General features: G+C 37.9%; 1 protein-coding gene across 1 annotated transcript in view; it reads right to left on the bottom strand.

The window, feature by feature from the left end:
* Nucleotides 1-20088, bottom strand: part of l1camb (L1 cell adhesion molecule, paralog b) — a 67338-nt gene that overhangs the window by 27268 nt on the left and 19982 nt on the right. The window contains 5 exon segments of the mRNA XM_036590748.1: nucleotides 111-233; nucleotides 2139-2308; nucleotides 4569-4671; nucleotides 4833-4847; nucleotides 6432-6754. Coding sequence (XP_036446641.1) covers nucleotides 111-233; nucleotides 2139-2308; nucleotides 4569-4671; nucleotides 4833-4847; nucleotides 6432-6564 — 544 coding nt within the window. The 5' untranslated portion in view covers nucleotides 6565-6754.

Raw genomic sequence — 20088 nt, forward strand, 5'->3', positions numbered from 1 at the left:
AATTACTATCACTAAGGAATTCAGTTTAATTCAGCTCAGACCAACCCGACAAACAAAAAAAGAGCTTGTCTGAATGAATATGACGATGGAGAGGCAGATATTTGACTCACTCTTGTCCATCCAGTGTATGTATGGGACCACTGAGCTTTTAGGTGGATTACAGTGGAGAACCACACTGTCCCCCTCATTCACCGTCTTTCTTACTCTCCTTTCTTTTGGCAAGATTGGAGGGGCTGTGGGATACAAACATGAATACATTAGTTAAGAGCACTGGCAACTAAAGTGAGAGCCCATAATAAGAGTTTACAGAATTTTGTTGGGTCGCAGTCAAATTCAGACAGAATTCTGTCTGTCTACAGCTGAATTCAGGCAAAATATTTTATCAGATTTCAGCCGGGTTCAGACAAAATTTTGTTGGGTACAGTTGTATTCAGACAGAATTTTGTGGGGTACAGTCAGGTAAAGATGTAATTTTGTGTGGTACATTCGGGTTCAGACGGAATTTTGTGTGGTACATTCGGGTTCAGACGGAATTTTGTGTGGTACAGTCGGGTTCAGACGGAATTTTGTGTGGTACAGTCGGGTTCAGACGGAATTTTGTGTGGTACAGTCGGATTCAGACAGAATTTTATCAGCTTTCAGTGGGGATTGGAAAAAAATTTGTTGTGTACAGTTGGGTTCAGATTCAGATAGAAATCTGGTGGGTTATAGCTGGGTTTAGGGGTGTCAAACTCAGCCACGAAAGGGGCCATATCAGCAAATCTGTGGGCCAGCTGTGTTTTTATTTAACATTTTGCCATGACCCGAATGGGCCATTGTTTATTCAAAATATGCCAAAACTGCGTAAACTGAGTAAAATAGGCACTGAACACTTGTTCAAAAATAATTCTAAATAAAAATAAACTGTTTTATGTAGTTTTTGTAAAACTGCCTATTTGCTTGAACTAGACACCAAGCATCTTTTCTTTTTGTGTAACCGCTGGCCCATAGATTGTTGTTGGGGGTCAGAACATACACTATGCTGCAGTGCATGCTGGGGACTGTAGTGCATCTCAGGGTAAAATAGGCTAATAAGAAATTAGAAATAGATAGATAATAGATAGAAATATTATCTAGAAATAGAAAATTAAAATAATTTTTGGGCCAAATAGGACTGTGTCACAAGGCTGACTTGCGTTTGACACATAGGGTTTAGACTGAATTTTGTTGGGCTACAGTCAGTTTTTGGTCAAGTTACAGTCGATATGGATTCTAAGCTTGGTGCTGTGGGAGAGATCTGCTTGATTAAATCTCTTACTGGCACCCTAGACTCTGGATTCAAAACACTCTTGCTACGCAGACTACTGAATGACATCATGCTATCCTTGTTACTAAGTAATGGTTGTCTTGGTAACAGGGAGGCTGAGTCAGCCGAGGCCACAGATGCTCTCTGGTTTGCAGTGCATATCATGAGTCACAGCACCGTACAGCAATTCTGACTGTATAATCTTTACTGAGACCCTATTTTCTTTGCCATTTTCCTCTAGCATAATTATGGTTAGTAGTCTCAAAAGTTCTGCAGTGAATTCACAGAGGTTTCACAGTGAACAAAATTTTACAGTGAAGCTAAGAGGAGTCTGTTTGCATAGGACCAGCAAATACACTACCAATTAAGAAATAAACCAATCTTTAGTATTGAGGGTAACATTAAATCTTGCCCTGTCAAATCTGCATTGCTGTTCAATTTGTAGAAAACAACTAAAAATATTATTCCTAAAACTGTTTACTTATGACTTTGCATATCTACAGCTCAGGGTTAGTTGTTTTGGAATTGCAGGTTTCTTGGACTTACATCTACATGACTTAAAACCAGCCATTACTACCACCAGTTACTATGACAGGATTATTATATTTAATCATTATATTTTGTTATTTTTATCTTTTTTTTTTTGTTTGTTTTGCTTGTTATAACACAGCAGTAGGAAATTCTAGTTTTACATTTCAAGAACAGCAAAGGTCATTTCCACTCACTGTTCCCTTATTCCTATAATGCAGTTATAAGTTAGTTTTGAGATTTTAGATAACATTAGAACTTACTGTAGGTCAGCAAGAGTTATACTGAAATGGTTGTACAAAAACAGACAGCAGAAGGGACTCACGCTCCGTGATGAGCTCGATCACGTCAGATATGGCCGTTCCCAGCTCATTTGAGGCAAAGCAGCGATACTTCCCCTGGTAGTACTTCAGATCTTCACTCTCATCTGCTGTGACAGTCCCAGAACTAAACGAGTCTTCTTCAAACAACTCCCCATCCTTCACCCACCGAAAACTGAGTGAACGGAGAGATTGACAACCAGAGGAGAAAAGATGGAAGCAGTTTTAGAGACAGTAAAGTGAGCAAGTGAGCGATTCAGTCAGAGGAAAATAATGTCAATAATTCTGTCTCATGATTTCACTTCTTGTGTCTTTCTTTTTGTCGTGTTTTTGGAAGGCCTGCAAATCACACCAATAGTGGGGGAAGAATTTAGGCAACTAAGACTGAATGCATGTGTTCTATAATTTGAAATTTATTTGACCTAAAACAGGGGTCTCAAATTCTGTAAGGGACATTAGCCAAGTGGTCTTCCGAATCAAGTACGAATAATAATAATATTAAATAATATTATTACTATTTGCAATATATAAAGTTGTTCATAACATTTTTTAGTGTTCAATTGAATTAAGTAAACTTCTATTTAACAAAAGAACTATATGGGACTCTTACTGTGATAGTGCTGGTCCTGCTGAACATGAGTAAAGTTACTGGGAGGGAAGTGTTGGCACTTAATTCTGCGTTCTCAGTGGATTCATTTGATAATTGAATTAATTACTTAAATCCGAGATGCTGTATCTACTTCTGTGCCCTGAATGAATCCACAAAGTCAGGGTTAACTAACTATCAGTCTAAATACAATAATAGCTATACAGGTATACACTCCTAAGGAAATGTTTGGGTGACACTGGTCAAATTTCTTGTATTTATTGATGTTTTAAGTGAAAATGAGTTAACACTAAAATAAGTTAACCTCTAGTTATCCTCTACAGAGAGCACACGTTTGCACATTTTAATGCACAATTACAGTTTAGAGGCTGCTTTTAACATATTAAGTAAAAAAGCAATAAAATGCAGCCTGAGCAAAAGTTATGGCATATTTTATATTTTATTTTTTTCCAATATATTAAACTCAAATAAACAGAACTTGTGCACTAAAATTTGCAGATAAATGTTAACTTTGTTCCCTGTTGAGGATGTGTTCACTTCTTTTCACTTAGAAAATGATTCAAAAGATATGACCAGGGGTTATTTGACCAGGGGTGTTCAAACTTTTGCATACAACCACAGCTAAACAATTATATGTTTTCATTTGAATGGTTCTTCTTGCATGCAGGGCTCTGTTTTTGTTTTTATCAGTATAAGCATCAGCGTAAGCTGATTGTTCATTGTTGTTTAATCAGCCAGTATCTGGTAAGTTAAACAACTATACCTGTCAGATGTAAATATATAGCCACAGAAAAATGGAAAAAAACAACTGATTTGCAGGCTGGGTCGAAGGTTAAATTATAAATATATGAAGTGTTTCGAGGCAAAGGTTTATGTTTAAATTAAATCATAACACATCTTCCCTCCATAGCATGATGTATTTGTGAGCGAGACAGTATGAGGGAGGGTGTCTCTGACATTTCACAGTGTCCATGTTTTCACTATTATTCTTGCATAAATAAAGTAAAAAACCTTTACGACCAGTGATACAGACGAGAAAAGTTGCCTGTTTCTTCCTCCATGTTTCTGGAGTGTCTGTTTTCAATTATGAGTATGAAACTGAACAGAAGGACATGAACTGCAGTTCACAGAAGATTTCATATAACGCATTTTCTGTCCCTGTGTTACACTGACTTGACCTAACCTACTTATCAAGAGCAAATAGGATACAAGGTTCAAAAGTGTAATTCAGATAAATAGCAGGAGGTTTCATTTAATGAACCGTCTGATTCTAGGCAGGCTCTCTGTCAGCAGGCTTTTTTATTTGTTTGGCTCAGTGTCTAATACGGGAATTCAGATTGAGCAATCTGGGAGACGTCTACAGTAAATAAAGCAGCTGTCGCCCCCCTAAAAAGCTTTACAGATGCCATTTGCAACCACAGAGCTGACGCTGGTTTTTCGACATTCGTTTAATAGAGTCCAAGCTTTCAGCTGCATTTATCTGCATTGCAGATTTCCAGTTGAAATGAATTCCTCTATGCAAAGTGAAGTAATCATTTGTTAGTTTGCTACACCAGTTAAACAGTTGAGGGGTGATGTATTATACCTAGTGTATAAACTGATTTTGCAGCATTTGTGTTTACTGTTCACATAATATTAAAAATTACATTTGCATTAGATAACATCAAGTTATGATAAGCCTCTAGTCCTTTAGGTTATAATTGTTGCAGGATCCAGTCAGTTTGGCTTCCACTGTTTGCAAAATATCAAGAATGGGCAGAAAACAGGGTTGAAAGAGGGAGTGAAGGAGAAGACTGAAGGAGTGTAAAGATGACAGAGGGTTACTTACCTGGGGGCGGGGTTACCCTTGGCCTCACACTTCAGAAAAACATCATCCAGGTAGAAGGCTGTGTAAGACTCTGGCTGAGACGTGATTACTGGAGGCTGTTTGACTACACAGGGTTAAAGTGTACAGAAAGTAAAGCCACAATGAAAATCAGATAAACAGTCTTCAACAAATCCAAATAAAACAGGGAAGGACTGCTGGACTGAAAAAGCAAATGAAAAGGCAGAGACATTGAGAAAGGTATTATGATGAAGTTAGAGCACTTACGGTCGTTAATTACATCTGTCCAGCCAGAGGAAAGTGGCAGGAGAAAGAAGAGACAAACAAAATTGAAGACATTTAACAAACAGTACATGCTTCTACCACGCTAAATTCTAGAGCTGTTATCCGTTATTAATCTCAAGATTAATATCCAACACCTACTATGAATTATTCAGTAACTATTGAATGAATGAAGAATTGAAGTGTGGATCCACATACAGACTCTTTGAGCAGCAGTAGGCAGTTTATCAGAAATTCTACTTTTTTAGTGTTATGCCATAAGTAAGTGCAGATAAAGCAACGTACAATCAGTCCAAACGTGTCAGGCCTGGTCCTCACATAAAGCCCGGAATCAGCAGCTCAACAGCTGCTACTGACAGCATGAATGACTATAATATTTACTTTTGTATTTTTTGCTGGGCGAGAGAAGCTGCTGCGTCCACACCATATGTTTATGCATTTATATGTTTTTCAGTTCTATTTGTACTATGTTGCTGTACTACTTTATTATGTTTGTAAATACATTACATTTATGTCAGTTGCTAAATATGGTTTTATTAAAAGTAAATTCCATAATAATAATTACCTACAAAAATAGATGTACTTAAAATAGTTTTGTGGAAAAAATCATATATAAATGCACTATACATTGACATATACCATCAAAAATTGTTATTACACCTAGACATAAATTTTTGTCCATACTGCCCACTGCTACCTTAGAGTATATATTATTTTATTAGACTTAAAAATAATATATATATTATTCTTATTAGAGTTTATATTAGTAATCTGTAAGTTCAGTCGTTATAAGAGTGACAAATCACAGTCTAGACCCACATTCAGACTCTTAATTCAGAGTTTAAAAGATTAATGATCATAATCATGATTAAATCATAAACATACTGGTAGTGCTTATAAACCAGGAATGAAGGCTGGTGACTAATGAACGACGACTAACACAAACTGTGCATCAACAGTAAGATGGAGCTATAGGGAGGGGTTTCTGATAAAGTGGCCAGGGATGTCGAGGTCCATTGTTCGATGACACATCAAATTTGCTCATACATCAAACCCTTACCCCAAAATGGCCAATCAGCCAAGACATGTTTGGTTTCTGAGGTTCACTTCTTTAGTTTCAGCACTGGAGGTATGAGGATAATGCAACTGTATGCTGTATTTAGACACCGCATGTCAGTGTTATCCATAAAAAACAGACAAAACTATAGACAAAGTTCAGATTTCTATATGGTTATTACTGTTTTAAGTAATGTTAATGTACTTTAGTCACGTTACCAGATAAAGGTGTGTCACACAGTGTCAAAAACCACATAATTGAGTCTATTAGAGATTACTAAACAGCTCCACTGGTTGGAGGTCAGTGTGTGATGACTAGACATGCAGGCTAATTGGTGGGGTATATGCTTTCATTAATTGTTAGCTACATTAGCATTTTAGCTCTAGTACAAAACTGAAGAAGCAAACTTGAGACACCAAACATATTGACCACATTTAGACCATCAGGGGGAGAATGTGTAAATTTGATTTTGCTGAATTATCCCCTTGAGGACATGAGTCAGTTCTAGAACTTTTGTGGAGACTTACAGTCTTTGGGTATAAGGATGCCTCCTTGGGTTTGTCCCAGAAGGAGCAGCAGAAAAACAGAGAACAGCAGCTGAAGGCTGGGGACTCTGAGCTGCCCTCTAGTGGCTGCTGGCTGACACTGCGCTGGAGGCATTGTTCACTGTCCCATCAAACGTCCACCCTGTGTCCGTCACTCCCACACACTCATACAGACACACACGGGCACACACACACACACCACCACGCTGAGGGGAGGGGAGGCACACGGGATGTGTGTGTAGGTGTGTCTAGAGTGTGTTTGAAGAAAATGGATCTTCTCTGAATCTCCGGTCCACGCCCTTCTGCTGTGAAAGAGAGAAAAGGAGAACGGGAGGGGGAGGAGCAGGGTAGAGAGAGAGAGAGAGATGGAGAAGAAGATGGAGAGGACATGGAAAGGAAAAGAAAAACAAGAAGAGGAAAAAAGAAAGACAAAGGACAGAGAAAGACAGAATTAGTCTCATTAGAATTCAAACACACTCTAGAATTCATTAGAATTGGAGAGAAAAAAATGTCTTGGCTTGGACTGTTTATCATTCAAAAATTTCTGGTACTGATACCCAGACTTTCCTACCGATTTTCCAACTCCTTCATCTAATGTCTTTCTGCAGCCACCCTAGAGAACGTTCTACTGTCAAATGGAAACTGACTCAGATATTGTGAATTGATGTGATCAAGTAAAATATTTGTACCCCATAACTCTGCTATCAGATGAACTACAACTGTGATGTTTCTCTGTGTGTGAAATGATGTGACACTGTGTTGAGTTGCTAGTGAGCAACTGGGGTGAAATCGGAGTAGTGAGAATCCCCTGCTGTGAAAAACAATTCACACCTCTCCACAAAGATGGCCGTGTCAAGATAAATGGGCAACTGCAGCTTTCTTCATATCAAACAATCCTGCCCAACCGACACAATAAACACACAGCATTTAAACACAATAACAACACTGTTGACCTGCTCACTCACCTACAAACATTTAACAGCACGTTACACAAAAGCCTCAACTACTATACATAATATAAAATATGTTACAATAAAAAATTATTAAAAGATACAGAGAAAATGAGACTCCTAACAACCACCTGGAAGACCTGGTAGACACCCAAACTGCCTCATCAGATAAATGACACTTAAAGCTTTCATCTTTGAGAGAGAGGAGAAAATCAAGCTGCTTCAGATCTGAAAACATTCACAGATGTTTCTGTCCATCCTTCTACTATGTCAAGAAGCCTCACTGAGAAAAGGAGACAGACACATCAAACAAAGAAGCTGAACAATGGACTGACCACCCCAGAGTCCAGACCTTAACATCACTGAATGTGTTTGATTACTTCAGAAAATGATTGACCAACTTCTAAGATGTGGAAAGATTTCCCCTCAGATTTATTTGAAAAACTGAAAGCGAGACTCCTGAAAGCAACGGAAGGTGTATTAAAGGTTTAGAGTGACAAATACAAAATATTAAAAAATGTATTATTATTTTTAGGTGTTATTATATTTAGTTGTTGTGGCTTCTGTGTAATTTCTTTGTTAATTATATGTTTTATGTTTTTTCTGGCAATAAAAAAATAAATAATATGCACTTAATGGTCATTTTGACTGAAAGTTGAACAGATGAATAGGTGGGACAGATTTTTTACAGTGTAGGAAATTTGGTATTAATTAACGCAGATTTTTTGGTACATGGACTACTGAAGTAATTCGGTCGGTACCGCAGAAGTACAGAATTTTGTTACCCAGCCCTAGTGCAGCTGATCAACTGCAACTGGGGTTAAGGAGAGAAATCTGTGTACATTTTTTTTTCTTTTGGAAACAATCAGGTCTCAATGAAGAGCAAGCTAATGATATGTGCAGCACATGATGGAGCAATTGGTTTGTTGAGCAAACAAAAGGAAATATAATGCTACTGTTATAAGAACAAGTGGATTAGAGAACAGCACTGCAAATCACACTCACTCTGATTAATAGGACAACAGAGCAGCATTAGATGAGGAGAGATCTGCAGTGAGCATCTCAGAAAGCCACTTTAAATACAAACTAATAGCTTTGATAGGCGAGTGTGGCAGCCTTGTTTTCTTTCCTCTGCTCTTCTCCATCCCTCGCTCTATCTCACAATCCAGCCTTTCCCTTCAAAGCAGAAATCGATAAAACCAGACCTTTCCATCACTTCCCACAGATTAGTCATATCTTACAGTCTAAATCAGCCGTACACAAACATAGATAATCAGGTCTGGCCCTTCAGAGATAAAGGCTCCAACAGAGCTTCCATAATCAACCAATCAGACTTTGGGCTTTTAAAGGAGATGTCCAGAGAAAAATCAAATTTGCCTCTTCTCCCTTTACCATAAATATAGTCAATCAGCCAGGACATGTTTGGTGTCCTTCTTTATAACGTTATCTGTAAAAATAGACCAATATAGAGAGAGAATTCAGGCTTTTTTAACTATGTGACATACTTTAGTTCATGTTTACAGATAACAGTGTGTCATACAGTGTCAGAAGCCACATAATCAAGTCTAACAGACATTATTTTGAGGCAAGTGTACAATGATAATAACAGACAATAAGAGATGACCCCAGTCCCTACTAGTTATGGGTATGGGGCTGATATGATAAAATGCTGGAAGGGGAGGTAATAAAAAAGGATTGAATGTGTCTCAATCCTGCAATAAATCTATCCTGAAACAGCACTCATTCTCACTGTGTGATGTGATCTTGTTAGCAGTGGGGAAGTAGAGTGATTGAGTAGCTTCAGTACCATAAACTACTTTTAGATCAAGTGAACTGTTTTAATTAAAAACAGCTTATTTTGAGTTGTTTCAAAGAAAAAATATCAGATCAGTATTTATACTCAAGCTTTCAATACTGGTAACAATTTTGGCAATATCTAGCTGCGATTTTTCCGATCAGTATTGTGATTACGATTTAAATTGTGATTGTTTTCTATAAATTGAGGTCAGCATACACTTCTTCTGGCTTGAGGGTTGAGGGCTTTACACACTTTGCCAGCCTACTAGGTATTTGTGTTTGTAATATCCCACCACATGGATGTTTGGTTGCTTCTGATTCGTCAAAAAAGCAGTTCACAAGCTCCACGTTATCATCTCTGATACATACATAAGCTTCTATTACTTGTTTGCTACATTAGCCTCAGTGCTTCAATGTGAAATTAAGGCTGGGAATATACTAAATGACATTAAAAATCATAGCAGATTTCTAAAATGGAGAGCATCACAAACTTAACATCAGTCTTTCATAGAATTTTTGTCTTTTGGTTGGCAAGGCACACACACTAGACAATAAAGCAAAGCGAGTATAACACACATACATTTACTAGGTAAAAAAACAAAAAATCCCAGAGCTGCCCCATTATCATGCTACACGAAGTTAAACTGGACTGGAAAAAAAACAAACTGAGGATGAATTGGCGGTTGAGAAACACAGATATCACTGTGAGAGCTGGAGAATATTTCACTACAAAATGGAAGCTGAACTGAAATTGTAAAGACAGTGGCTCGCCCTCTGTACAGACCGCCGGCATACACGTCTTGTTCCTCTACTCTTATAGCTCTCTTATCGGCTGTTTCCTGGTTGATTCAGGACACGTAAACGTTTTAAGTCATAATAATCAAACCTGTCTGAAAATATTAGAGGGCCTCAGATCACTCCAGTGTTCGAGTGAAGGGTTAAAGATTGACTAAAGTCAGATTGCGATCGCTTTAGCTGGTGAAGCTTTGTCAGGGGGGTTAATCAGGGTTTAAAATAGGCTAAACGTTGTATAATGTAGGTCTAAGGCAAACTTCAGATAGCAAACATGTTTTGGCTGACATGTGGGGTAAGAGAGGAAATAATGCAAATTCAGATTTCTGCCAAACTATTGTGTCAACATTCTCCTCATTTGGTGGTGAACTCTACTAAACTGTGTACAAAAATCACATTTGGACACTGCTAAATGTGTACATTAGTGAACCACAATGTTATTAGTAAATGACTGTGAGCTGTAAATGTCCTGGTGTGTTTAATAATGGAGGTACTGTAGAAGGACAGCTGCGCCTCACACACACACACACACACACACACACACACACACACACACACACACACACACACTTCACCCCCTTTCCAAACCCTGTAATTACCCTGCGTATCCCGGCCCTGCATCCCTCCCTCTGAGCTGTTCGCTGTTGTAGTTAATTCCCGTCCCATCGAACAGCCTATTGTCATTCACCACCTCTCGACCTCACACACTCACACACTCTCTGTCAGGGTATAGATACAGACACACACACACACACACACACACACACACACAGAAACTGTGTAAAACCATTTATCTGGGCAGTAAGTGTGTTCATGCTAGTAAAAACATTATATTAGGGAAAAAAACAAAAAAATTGTGGTGAAAAGTAACAAGATTTTCTTTTTTTTAGAAGTTTTTTTTTAGAGTTTTTTTATAGAAGAACAAATGTTTGGTTGCCAATTTCTCCACAATATTCCCAACCATCATATGGGATCCATCAGCAGCAGGCCTAATTTAATCTAATGGATTAATTAAATGGATTTAATGGACTGGATTGATTAAATAAATTAGGTTTTGGATGGGAACTGTAAATACTGGACTTCCTCAATCTGTGTGAATATTTCATAAGCAACTGACCAAGGGATTTTTTTTTATTTTGAAATGTTTTATTATGATAAAATGTTTTATTATGATGGTGACGGTATGAAAAATAAAAAAATTAAAAATATTTGTATTTCATTAGAATAAACCCCAAATTAACTGTATTTCTCTACTGAACATTTTACTGATCCTCATGTAACTGAGTGTTTGAGATGTAAACAGAGTGATTCAGAGTGGTTTGGTGTGAAATGGTTCAGATTTCTTTACAGTGGTTCTGATAGGAACCAGGGGTCACCATGTCTACAACACAAATACAGACATTTTATTTACTATCCAAAACCACCAGTGAACCTATACATGTCTTCTGAGTTTTATATGGAATGCTGATGATGGTAAAATAGTGGAAAATCTGAAATAATAAGTTTTCTTTGGGGATTATTTGGCCTCAAAACACCCTGCATATTATGTATCCCTCCACCATGAATAGATTTTAAGGCCAAAATCTTCTCAAAACTATCTTAAAAAATGTCTCAGTCATCAGGCGGTGAGTTCATAACCATTACATGTAATAACTTTCTGTGAGGGAGCTTTTAGAGGTGGACGTCTGGTTCCTATCATCACCACTGTGAACAATTCTGACTTGGCAAGTTTCTCTAGAACAGAGCATTTTACACCAAACCACTCTGAATGAGTTTCTTAACCATTTAATTATGCAGACATTTTGGAAAATCAGTGGTTGTCCTCTTTAAGGTTAAGTTTAGGTAGCGCTAATCAGCTACAGTATTACTTGAGTAAATGGAAGTCCTCACTAAAACACTCTTTTATTTTTCTTTACATTTTTTAATTAGGGGGTATTTTTCCTTGTGGAGAGCAGCCAAACGTTCCTACACCCACACACTGTTCATGTTTTCATCAGACAGGGGGACCCCACAAAGAGATAAATACACACACGCATATTAATCAATGCTATGAAAGATTTATTCTCAGTCTGTGTTAGATCTTTACAATCATGTTCAGCAGAGTGGAGCCAGTCTTTCAGAAGATGAAGTCATGCTTGCCTGCACACACACACACACACACACACACACACGCATGCACAGTTCCATTGCTGTGGTAGTGTGATAAGGCAGCAGAAATAGCTGTTGTGAGGAGGTGTTTTCCACCCCCTGCCTCGTACTGAAATCACCTGACTGTTTTTGCCTTCAGGGATTCCTCTCACACACACATCTGTCACCCTGTCCTTGGGGGTGTGTGTCACCTGGCAGGCGCATTTCCACGTTAAATAAACCAAACATGACGAGAACAGCACTAAGGGAAGTGCATACAAACATACAAAAGCCTGAAGATACTCTTCTATGTGTGAGTAAACGTGTAGTTTGTCTCTATAAATGCATGACAGTGTTTTCCCACAGGACAGAAAACTCACCTAGACACCTATTCAATAACTGTAGAATAACATTCTCCTAGACAATAATGAGACAGACAAAGGAGACTTTAAATGTCTCTCCTGCTGTTCTGATATGTTGAACCAATGCCTTTGGTTTGAATGTTCCAATAAACAGTTGGTCTCTAAGCCATCTCACGCTGCCTGTATGAGGGACCCTCGCCACAAACACTTTTGCTGTCCTCCATTAATACAGAGGCAATCGGCAAAACTGTAAATGAATAATCACCAGACATGTGTCTGTGGCAAGGTGAGGCTGCTAGTGCAGAAATCACACAACAGCATCAGGGAGACAACGTCAGTAAGAAAATCACCCTGATGTTTCTTCAGGGAGAATGCTACTCGTCTCAAGCTGATAACTCTGAAAATAGACAGCTATTTCAACGATATTCCACCAGGACTGAAAATATTGGTGGAAAGTCAACAGAACAAGATAACAGAGGACAGCAACTTTAGTCAAACACCACTTGTGTGTACTGTCCACTTCAGTAGAACCAGAGCGGATATTCTCAGCTGCTGGTCTGACTGTAAACAGACTGAATAGACTGACCCCTGCTCATATGGGTATTTTGGTAAGAAACATTGGGTATGAAATTTAGGGCACCATTTTTTATCTGTCCAAAGGGACACAAATCTTCTCTGAGAACCATGAAAACAACAAGCTTATCAAGGCAATATACAGTTGCTGCATTGAAAAGTTTGTGAATTTCACAGCGTCATGTTAGAAATTCTTCACCAGTTTTCTTGGAAGATTTTAGTAGCAAGTAAATGAGATACCTTTACTTGTTGCATGTCAGTTGAATAACCTTTTTCTGTAAAAGAAAATGGTTCTTGGTCAAGCTCTCCTGATGATAGGCAGAAATCTGCCTTGCGAGACCAGGCTCAAATGAACTCCAACAAGAGTAACATTAGCTAGCTCTTGTGTTAGATCATGTTAGCTAGATAATTAGGTGTGTCATCATTTTATCTGTCAGACTTATTCCACTAAGAAACGTATAATGCCTGCACTCACACATGTGCCATTCTTTATACTATAAAATTTCATAAAAAGAACTTCTGTGAAAGGCGAGTCTTCCTCAGCGTCTAACGTTTAAAATTTTGCAAATGGGCAACTGATAACAACCAAGCTCGCACCAGCATTTAGGAGTTCCAGCCTAGGCAGTGTGTGTGTGCATGTGTTTGAGGGGTGGGGCTTCTGCCAAAATTGATGACTATGTCTTTAATGGCATGTGCATCTTCATGACTGTGAAATTTGTCTGAGTGCACACGACTGTGTGTGTGTGTGTCCAGCTATTCCGCCTCATTAAATATTCACAAGCACCAGCTGTGCCACTGGGTAAAATGGGTGGGGGCGGGGCATGAGTGCATTAATCTTTGCCCCGCCCCACCCCACTCCCATCCCGCCCTGACCCACACTCCCCTGAGATTGCTGTCAGCAGACTGAGGTGAAGGAGACATGGAGGAGAATGACAGGAATAGATGACTACAGGAAGGAAAGACAGATTCTGAGAATGTAGAAAGAATGAAGAGATGATGCAGAAGAAATTATTCATAACACTGACCTCAACACATTATACACACCTTTACCCTTTCACCATCACCGCACTACAGTAATATATGGCAGCAAAGGTGAAGGTGCTGCATATTATACAGACACAGAAACATGCAAATGTACAGAGACACACAAACCAGTAATCTTACAGAATTCAGCCAAAAAAGCCACATAACACACATAAACAAACATATGATGAAGAGACCATCCATTTATTTCTAGTCAAAACGACCTATTAAGTACAAGCTAAAAGAAGCCTCAACAACTAATTATAATGTAAAATAATAATGTAAATATAATAAACAAAAATATAATGAACTTCTGTTTTTTCCCCACTTATTTTTCCTTGACTTGCCACTTTCTTGTGCAAGTCAATTGTCTTATATCCGTTTTTTCATACAATTTTATGAAATTACATTATAAATATTTTAACACATTTACAAATTATATTAGCATTCTTAATGTAATTTAGCTAAAAGCCACACATACAACACATATAACAGAATCCTAACATTATGGATCACTACTCTTAACTGCAAATAACCTCAGATTCAGTCGCCACACAACACAATCTGTGCATTATCAAGCACGATTATGAACGCATTTCAGAAATGGCCTGAGCATGTTAGGGCACCATACCAAATTCAAATGAACTGTCATAATAACACATCCACACACACGCTGTGGCTCATTAATACATAATGAACCTGTCAGTCTGATGAAGTGACCTTGAACTGAATGTTGAGTGGAACTGGCAAGGAGCAATAACTGACAGCAGTAACCTGACGCTGATTGTATCGTGTAGTCATGACTAAATTCAGCTAGATGTTATGAAAAATGTAAACCAGTTTTATTAAAGTAGACAAAAAAATGAGGCTTTCCATTATGTGGTCCGACCACCTAAGAAATAGAGATGAAAAGCCCCCATGACACAACATGATCAAATGCAATTTATTTTTTGATTTGTATTGTTTTTCACAGCAAATTATACCTCCATAAGAAAACTTTATTTTATATTATAAAGCTTCTACTTTATTCATGTCAAATAATTGAAGCAAAGCAGACTACTCTAAAACTTTCTTTCTATAGTTAGTCTACAATGGTAGGTCAATACGGAATGTATAAAATTAGATATTTTTATCCCTTTAATGCTAATACGTTCCTTTTATTTCTGCAGTGTGCATTAAGGCCAAATGCCATGTTTTTTTACAGTGCTGGAAAGAGAATGCTGCAGCAAATTTCTTACATTCTCAGCATTTTCCTTGTTATCTGCATTTGAGGGTAACCCTAGCCCCCCTGGTCTCTAGTTCTACTTAAATCACTTCCTCTCTGCTTTATTTTCTATATTAATCCCCCTTTCCTCTCTCCTCCCCCTCTATCTGTCCATCTCAGGCCAATTTACTGTCCCCCCCCCCCCCCCCCCGCCCCCCCGCCCAGCTGTCTCTCTGTACGCACACATTCCTTGTACGTCTAGCACCTTCACTAACCCCTTTTATGTTCATATGTGTATTTATCTCTATCTGGGGACCAAATCCACTCAGGATGATGAAAACATGAACATTGTATCAGCCCAAAAATGCTTTTCTTTCTCCAAAACAGCAGCTTTTATTAGAAAAGTTTAAAGATTACTAAAGTTAACGTTTCATATGTTAGGTTGTTAACGGACAAAGAAATCAGTAGTACTACTAGTCCATAGAAGTCGTGGTTATCGCTAGTGATACAAAAATAATGCCTTTATATCAATTATTTCTGACTCATAAATTGTGTGCAAATACAGTTTATAAACTTTCATTCATGCCACATTTGCATTTTAATATAAAAGGAGAAATCTGATTATGCTTAAATGTTACTGTTGTGTGTCCAATCTTGTTCTACAGAAAGAATAAAACATAATTTTTATTTTGTCTTGTTTTCATCACTTTATCACTTTAAAACAGAAAAAAAATCTGTCCAGATTTGATACATTTAAATACAAAAGCATACGTAACTCATGAAATGAATATGAGATTAATTATGTAATTGTGTAATTACAATAAAATTGTATGGCAAAGTGACAGTAATGCTTAAGACTCAAGATTTTTGTCTGGCAACGTATGTGGACGCTTGACCATCACACCTGTATGAGCTTGTTGGACATGCCATTCCAAAACTACAGGCAATATGGACCTGTTCCAAGGCAAATCTAACAGGGCAGAAATTTCACAAACTGGCTTGTGGCAAAGGTGGAACCCATCAAAGTGTTATGTTTAGAGTCACTAAGCTCATCAGTACGACCCTTTCTAATGTTGGTGTTTGTCTAGAGACTGCGTAACTATGTGCTTGATGCTATACACCTGTGAGCAATGGGTGTGGCTGAAACACCTGAGCTAGATAATTAGCAGGTGTGTCCACAAACGCTTGGCAATAAAGTGTACCTATAACACCTAATATGAGTCAACCTATATGACTTTTCTACTATAAAAAAGACTATTTGAATGCCATTTAAAATGTAATTTAAAAACAAATTTACAGTGGGAATATAACAAAAACTAAACACTCCTTGAAATCTGTGTATGCTGACTTAGCAGCAGCTAATTTACTGCAGGTAACATTTAGTTTAATGCAAAATCAATCCTTTTCAATGTGTGTATGATATCAATATTCTCTAACTAAAATTTGAGAGGGCCACGCTTGAAGCTTGTCTTATAAAATTTCCATCTATACCTCCCTTTTCCTGCAAGATGTTTCCGCTCCCCATATCTTGCTTCAACAAGGTGGGATCGGGCCTTCTAGCTTAAAGCTGAAGCCCGCAGAACTCTAGCCTAAATTCTCAGAGCTCTCGCCCATCCTTCAGTCATTAAAGTCTGTTCTCATACTATAACAATACACTGACGGTGTGGTCCAAACTCATAAACAACAACTGTGTGTATCCTAAAATGTCGGACTGTGTTTATTCCAGTGTAATACAATTTAAAACAGACACTCTGTCTGAGCATCAGTTTGGTGTCCAGACTCAAAACTGCCTAAAATGCTGCAACACCTGAACAGTTCATTCCAAAATGTGACAGATCTATCATACAAAATTATGGTAATTTATTTTAAAATGAGAGTTCTAGAGAAACTGACTCAGATTTCTTTACAGTGGTAGTGATAGGCACCAGGGGTCGCCATGACTACAACACAAATATAGACATTTTATTTAGGCCAAAGTCTTCTCAAAACTTTGGTAAAACAGCATACTGATAACCATTTCATTTGTAATATCTCTTTGTGAGGGAGCTTTTAGAGGTGTATGTTTGGTTCCTATCACCACCACTGCGAACAATTCTGAATGGGTAAGTATCTGTAGAACAGAGCATTTCACACCAAACCACTCTGACTTTGTTCACATCTCAACCATTCAGCTGTGCAGAAATTTTGAAAAACTGGAGGACATTCCATTTAAACAAATAAGTTTTCCTGTAATGTTATCATTCATGCTTATCTGCTGGATGCAGAGGTTCCATTAAAAAAATACAAAGTGAATTTGATGTGATTCATTTTGAAACTTTTCAATTTTAGAGCAACTGTGTTGAATAAACAGTACTGATAGTGGATTGATCACATCTGGCTGATACCCGATCTGTTTAACCCCTTAAACGGCCAGGGCTCACCAACGGGCCTTAAGTTTTACTACACACTTCTATAACCTAAGAACGGTTCAGCTGGTTTGCACTGTAGTCCCTGTAAGTTACTAAATAATAAGCCTTAGTATATAATCAGTCTGGGATTTTAAAAGTTACAAGATCAGTATTGTTGCCAATACCAGTCCAATGTATCAGATCAGGACATCACTACTGAACAACAGAGCTTTAGTCCACTCTGCCGTTACTCATTAGAAAACTAGCGCAAACAATGACTGTGTTCACTCAGCTAAGAGTGTTGCAACAGAGTGCAATTTACACTGCACAGCACACACACACTCAGGGAACCGAAAATCATCTGGAGACATGAATCACTCACGGGAAAAAGGCAACTCCTTGACTCTGTTTCCATGACAACGGGACATCCCTTGGCACCTCGCCATGACAGAGACGAGTGAGAATAGACTACTAGACATACATAGATGTAGATACACACATACAAATAAGGCTAAACGATTTGGGGAAAATGTTTAACCGCAATTTTCTGTTCAGTATTTGGATTATGATTTAAATTGTGATTAATTTTGATAGATTTGGCTCCAGGTCTGCTGTATTGGCAAAAAAAGTCTGGTTGACGCTTAAATGATGAAGGTAGACTGCCAGCTAGTTGTGGTTATGATGAATTATGCTCAATATCATCAGAAACATGAACTAACAAGATAAAAAATGTCAATTTAAATTTCAGGTAAAATCTTCTTCATAATCAAATGCTTAAGATGTAAACAAATGCATTCAGAGTGGTTTGGTGTGAAATGCTCTGTTCTAGAGAAAGTAAATCAGAATTTTTCACAGTGCTGGTGATAGGATCTAATGTCCACCTCTTAAAAGCTGCCTCACAGAAAGTGACATGAAATAGTTATGAATACACTGCCTGATGACTGAGACATTGTTTTATGATAGTTTTGAGAAGATTTCGACCTTAAAATCCATTCATGGTGGAGGAATACATAATATGGAGGGTGTTGTGAGACATAATAGTACCCAAATTTTACCATCGTCAACATTCTATATAAAAAACGTGTCGGTTCACTGGTGGTTTTGGATAGTAAATAAAATGGCTGTATTTCTTTTGTAGTCATGGTGACCCCTGGTTACTGTCACCAGCACTGTAAAGACATCTGAACCATTTCACACCAAACCACTCTGAATCACTGTTTACATCTCAATTTTTAAAAAGTTGGTGGAATTCCCCTTTATGTTATCCAGCTGTATTAAGAAATCCTGTTTTATAAATCCCTCAGCTTTCACTTCCAATGCACATAAGACTAAATGGACTGCAGTAAAAGTGAAATATTGATGATTGTCTGGCAGCCAGCCTGACTCAAACAGCCATCTGGAGAGACTGACTAACCAAGCCGGAAATGAGGCATCATGGGGTTATTGCATTAAACTGAAGGGTCATTAGCACTGACCTTATCCGCTCTCTCTCTCTCTCTCTTTCCTCTCTCTGCCATAACCTTCGCTCTCAGTTTGTTTTCTCAAAGTGATAGTTTAACCAAGGATAAAATGTGCTTAGTTTCCCCCTTTATTCAAAATGTAGTCAACATGTTTGGTGTCAGATGTTTGCTTTTTTAGTTCTGGCTAATGTAGCTAATATAGAATGGTCAGTGTTGTGGTACTGTATGTAAACAAGAAATCTACCTATTTTTCAAAATTTCTGCATAGGTCACTCATTATGATGCAAAAGAAAGTAATTCAAGGTAGTCTGGTGTAGAATGCTCTGTTCCATAGAAACTTACTGAATCAGAATTGTTCACAGTGTTGGTGACAGGAACACAGACATTATAAAAACATTTTTGATGATGAAGAGATACAGGCAGGGTGCTGTGAGGCAAAACAGTATTTTTTATTTATTTATTTATTTTCCAGATGTACCAATCTTTTGCCATTATCAACATCACAACCACTGGTTCCTATCACCACCACTGTAAAGAAATCAGAATTGATGTTTCACTACAGTGAACCGTTTCACACTCTGAATGACTGTTTGCATCACAATGATTGAATTAGACAGACTTGGATAATAAGTGGAATTGTATAACCTTGAATTTCATCCCTTTTTTAAGTTCGAAAGGTGATATCCCTTCAATCAGCATCTCGAGACATCCTCTATGACCTTTGCCCCACTGAAGTGGAACCTCAACCTTCATCATGTCCCACAGGACCACCCATTACTGTGTTTCAGCACAAGGTCTTACATCCACTCCTAACCAGGGCAGATGCTGGAAAAGTGTGCCTGTGTTTTATATATATTGTCCTGTTTTTTCTTAAATAGTTTGTTTTTGCAAATGTTTAATAAAAAAAAATATTGTACACAGTTTCTATAGTTGTTATAGTTCTAGTTCTATAGTTTCTGGTGCA

This window comes from Colossoma macropomum, unplaced genomic scaffold (assembly GCF_904425465.1).
Source record: "Colossoma macropomum unplaced genomic scaffold, Colossoma_macropomum, whole genome shotgun sequence".
Taxonomy (NCBI): Eukaryota; Metazoa; Chordata; class Actinopteri; order Characiformes; family Serrasalmidae; genus Colossoma; species Colossoma macropomum.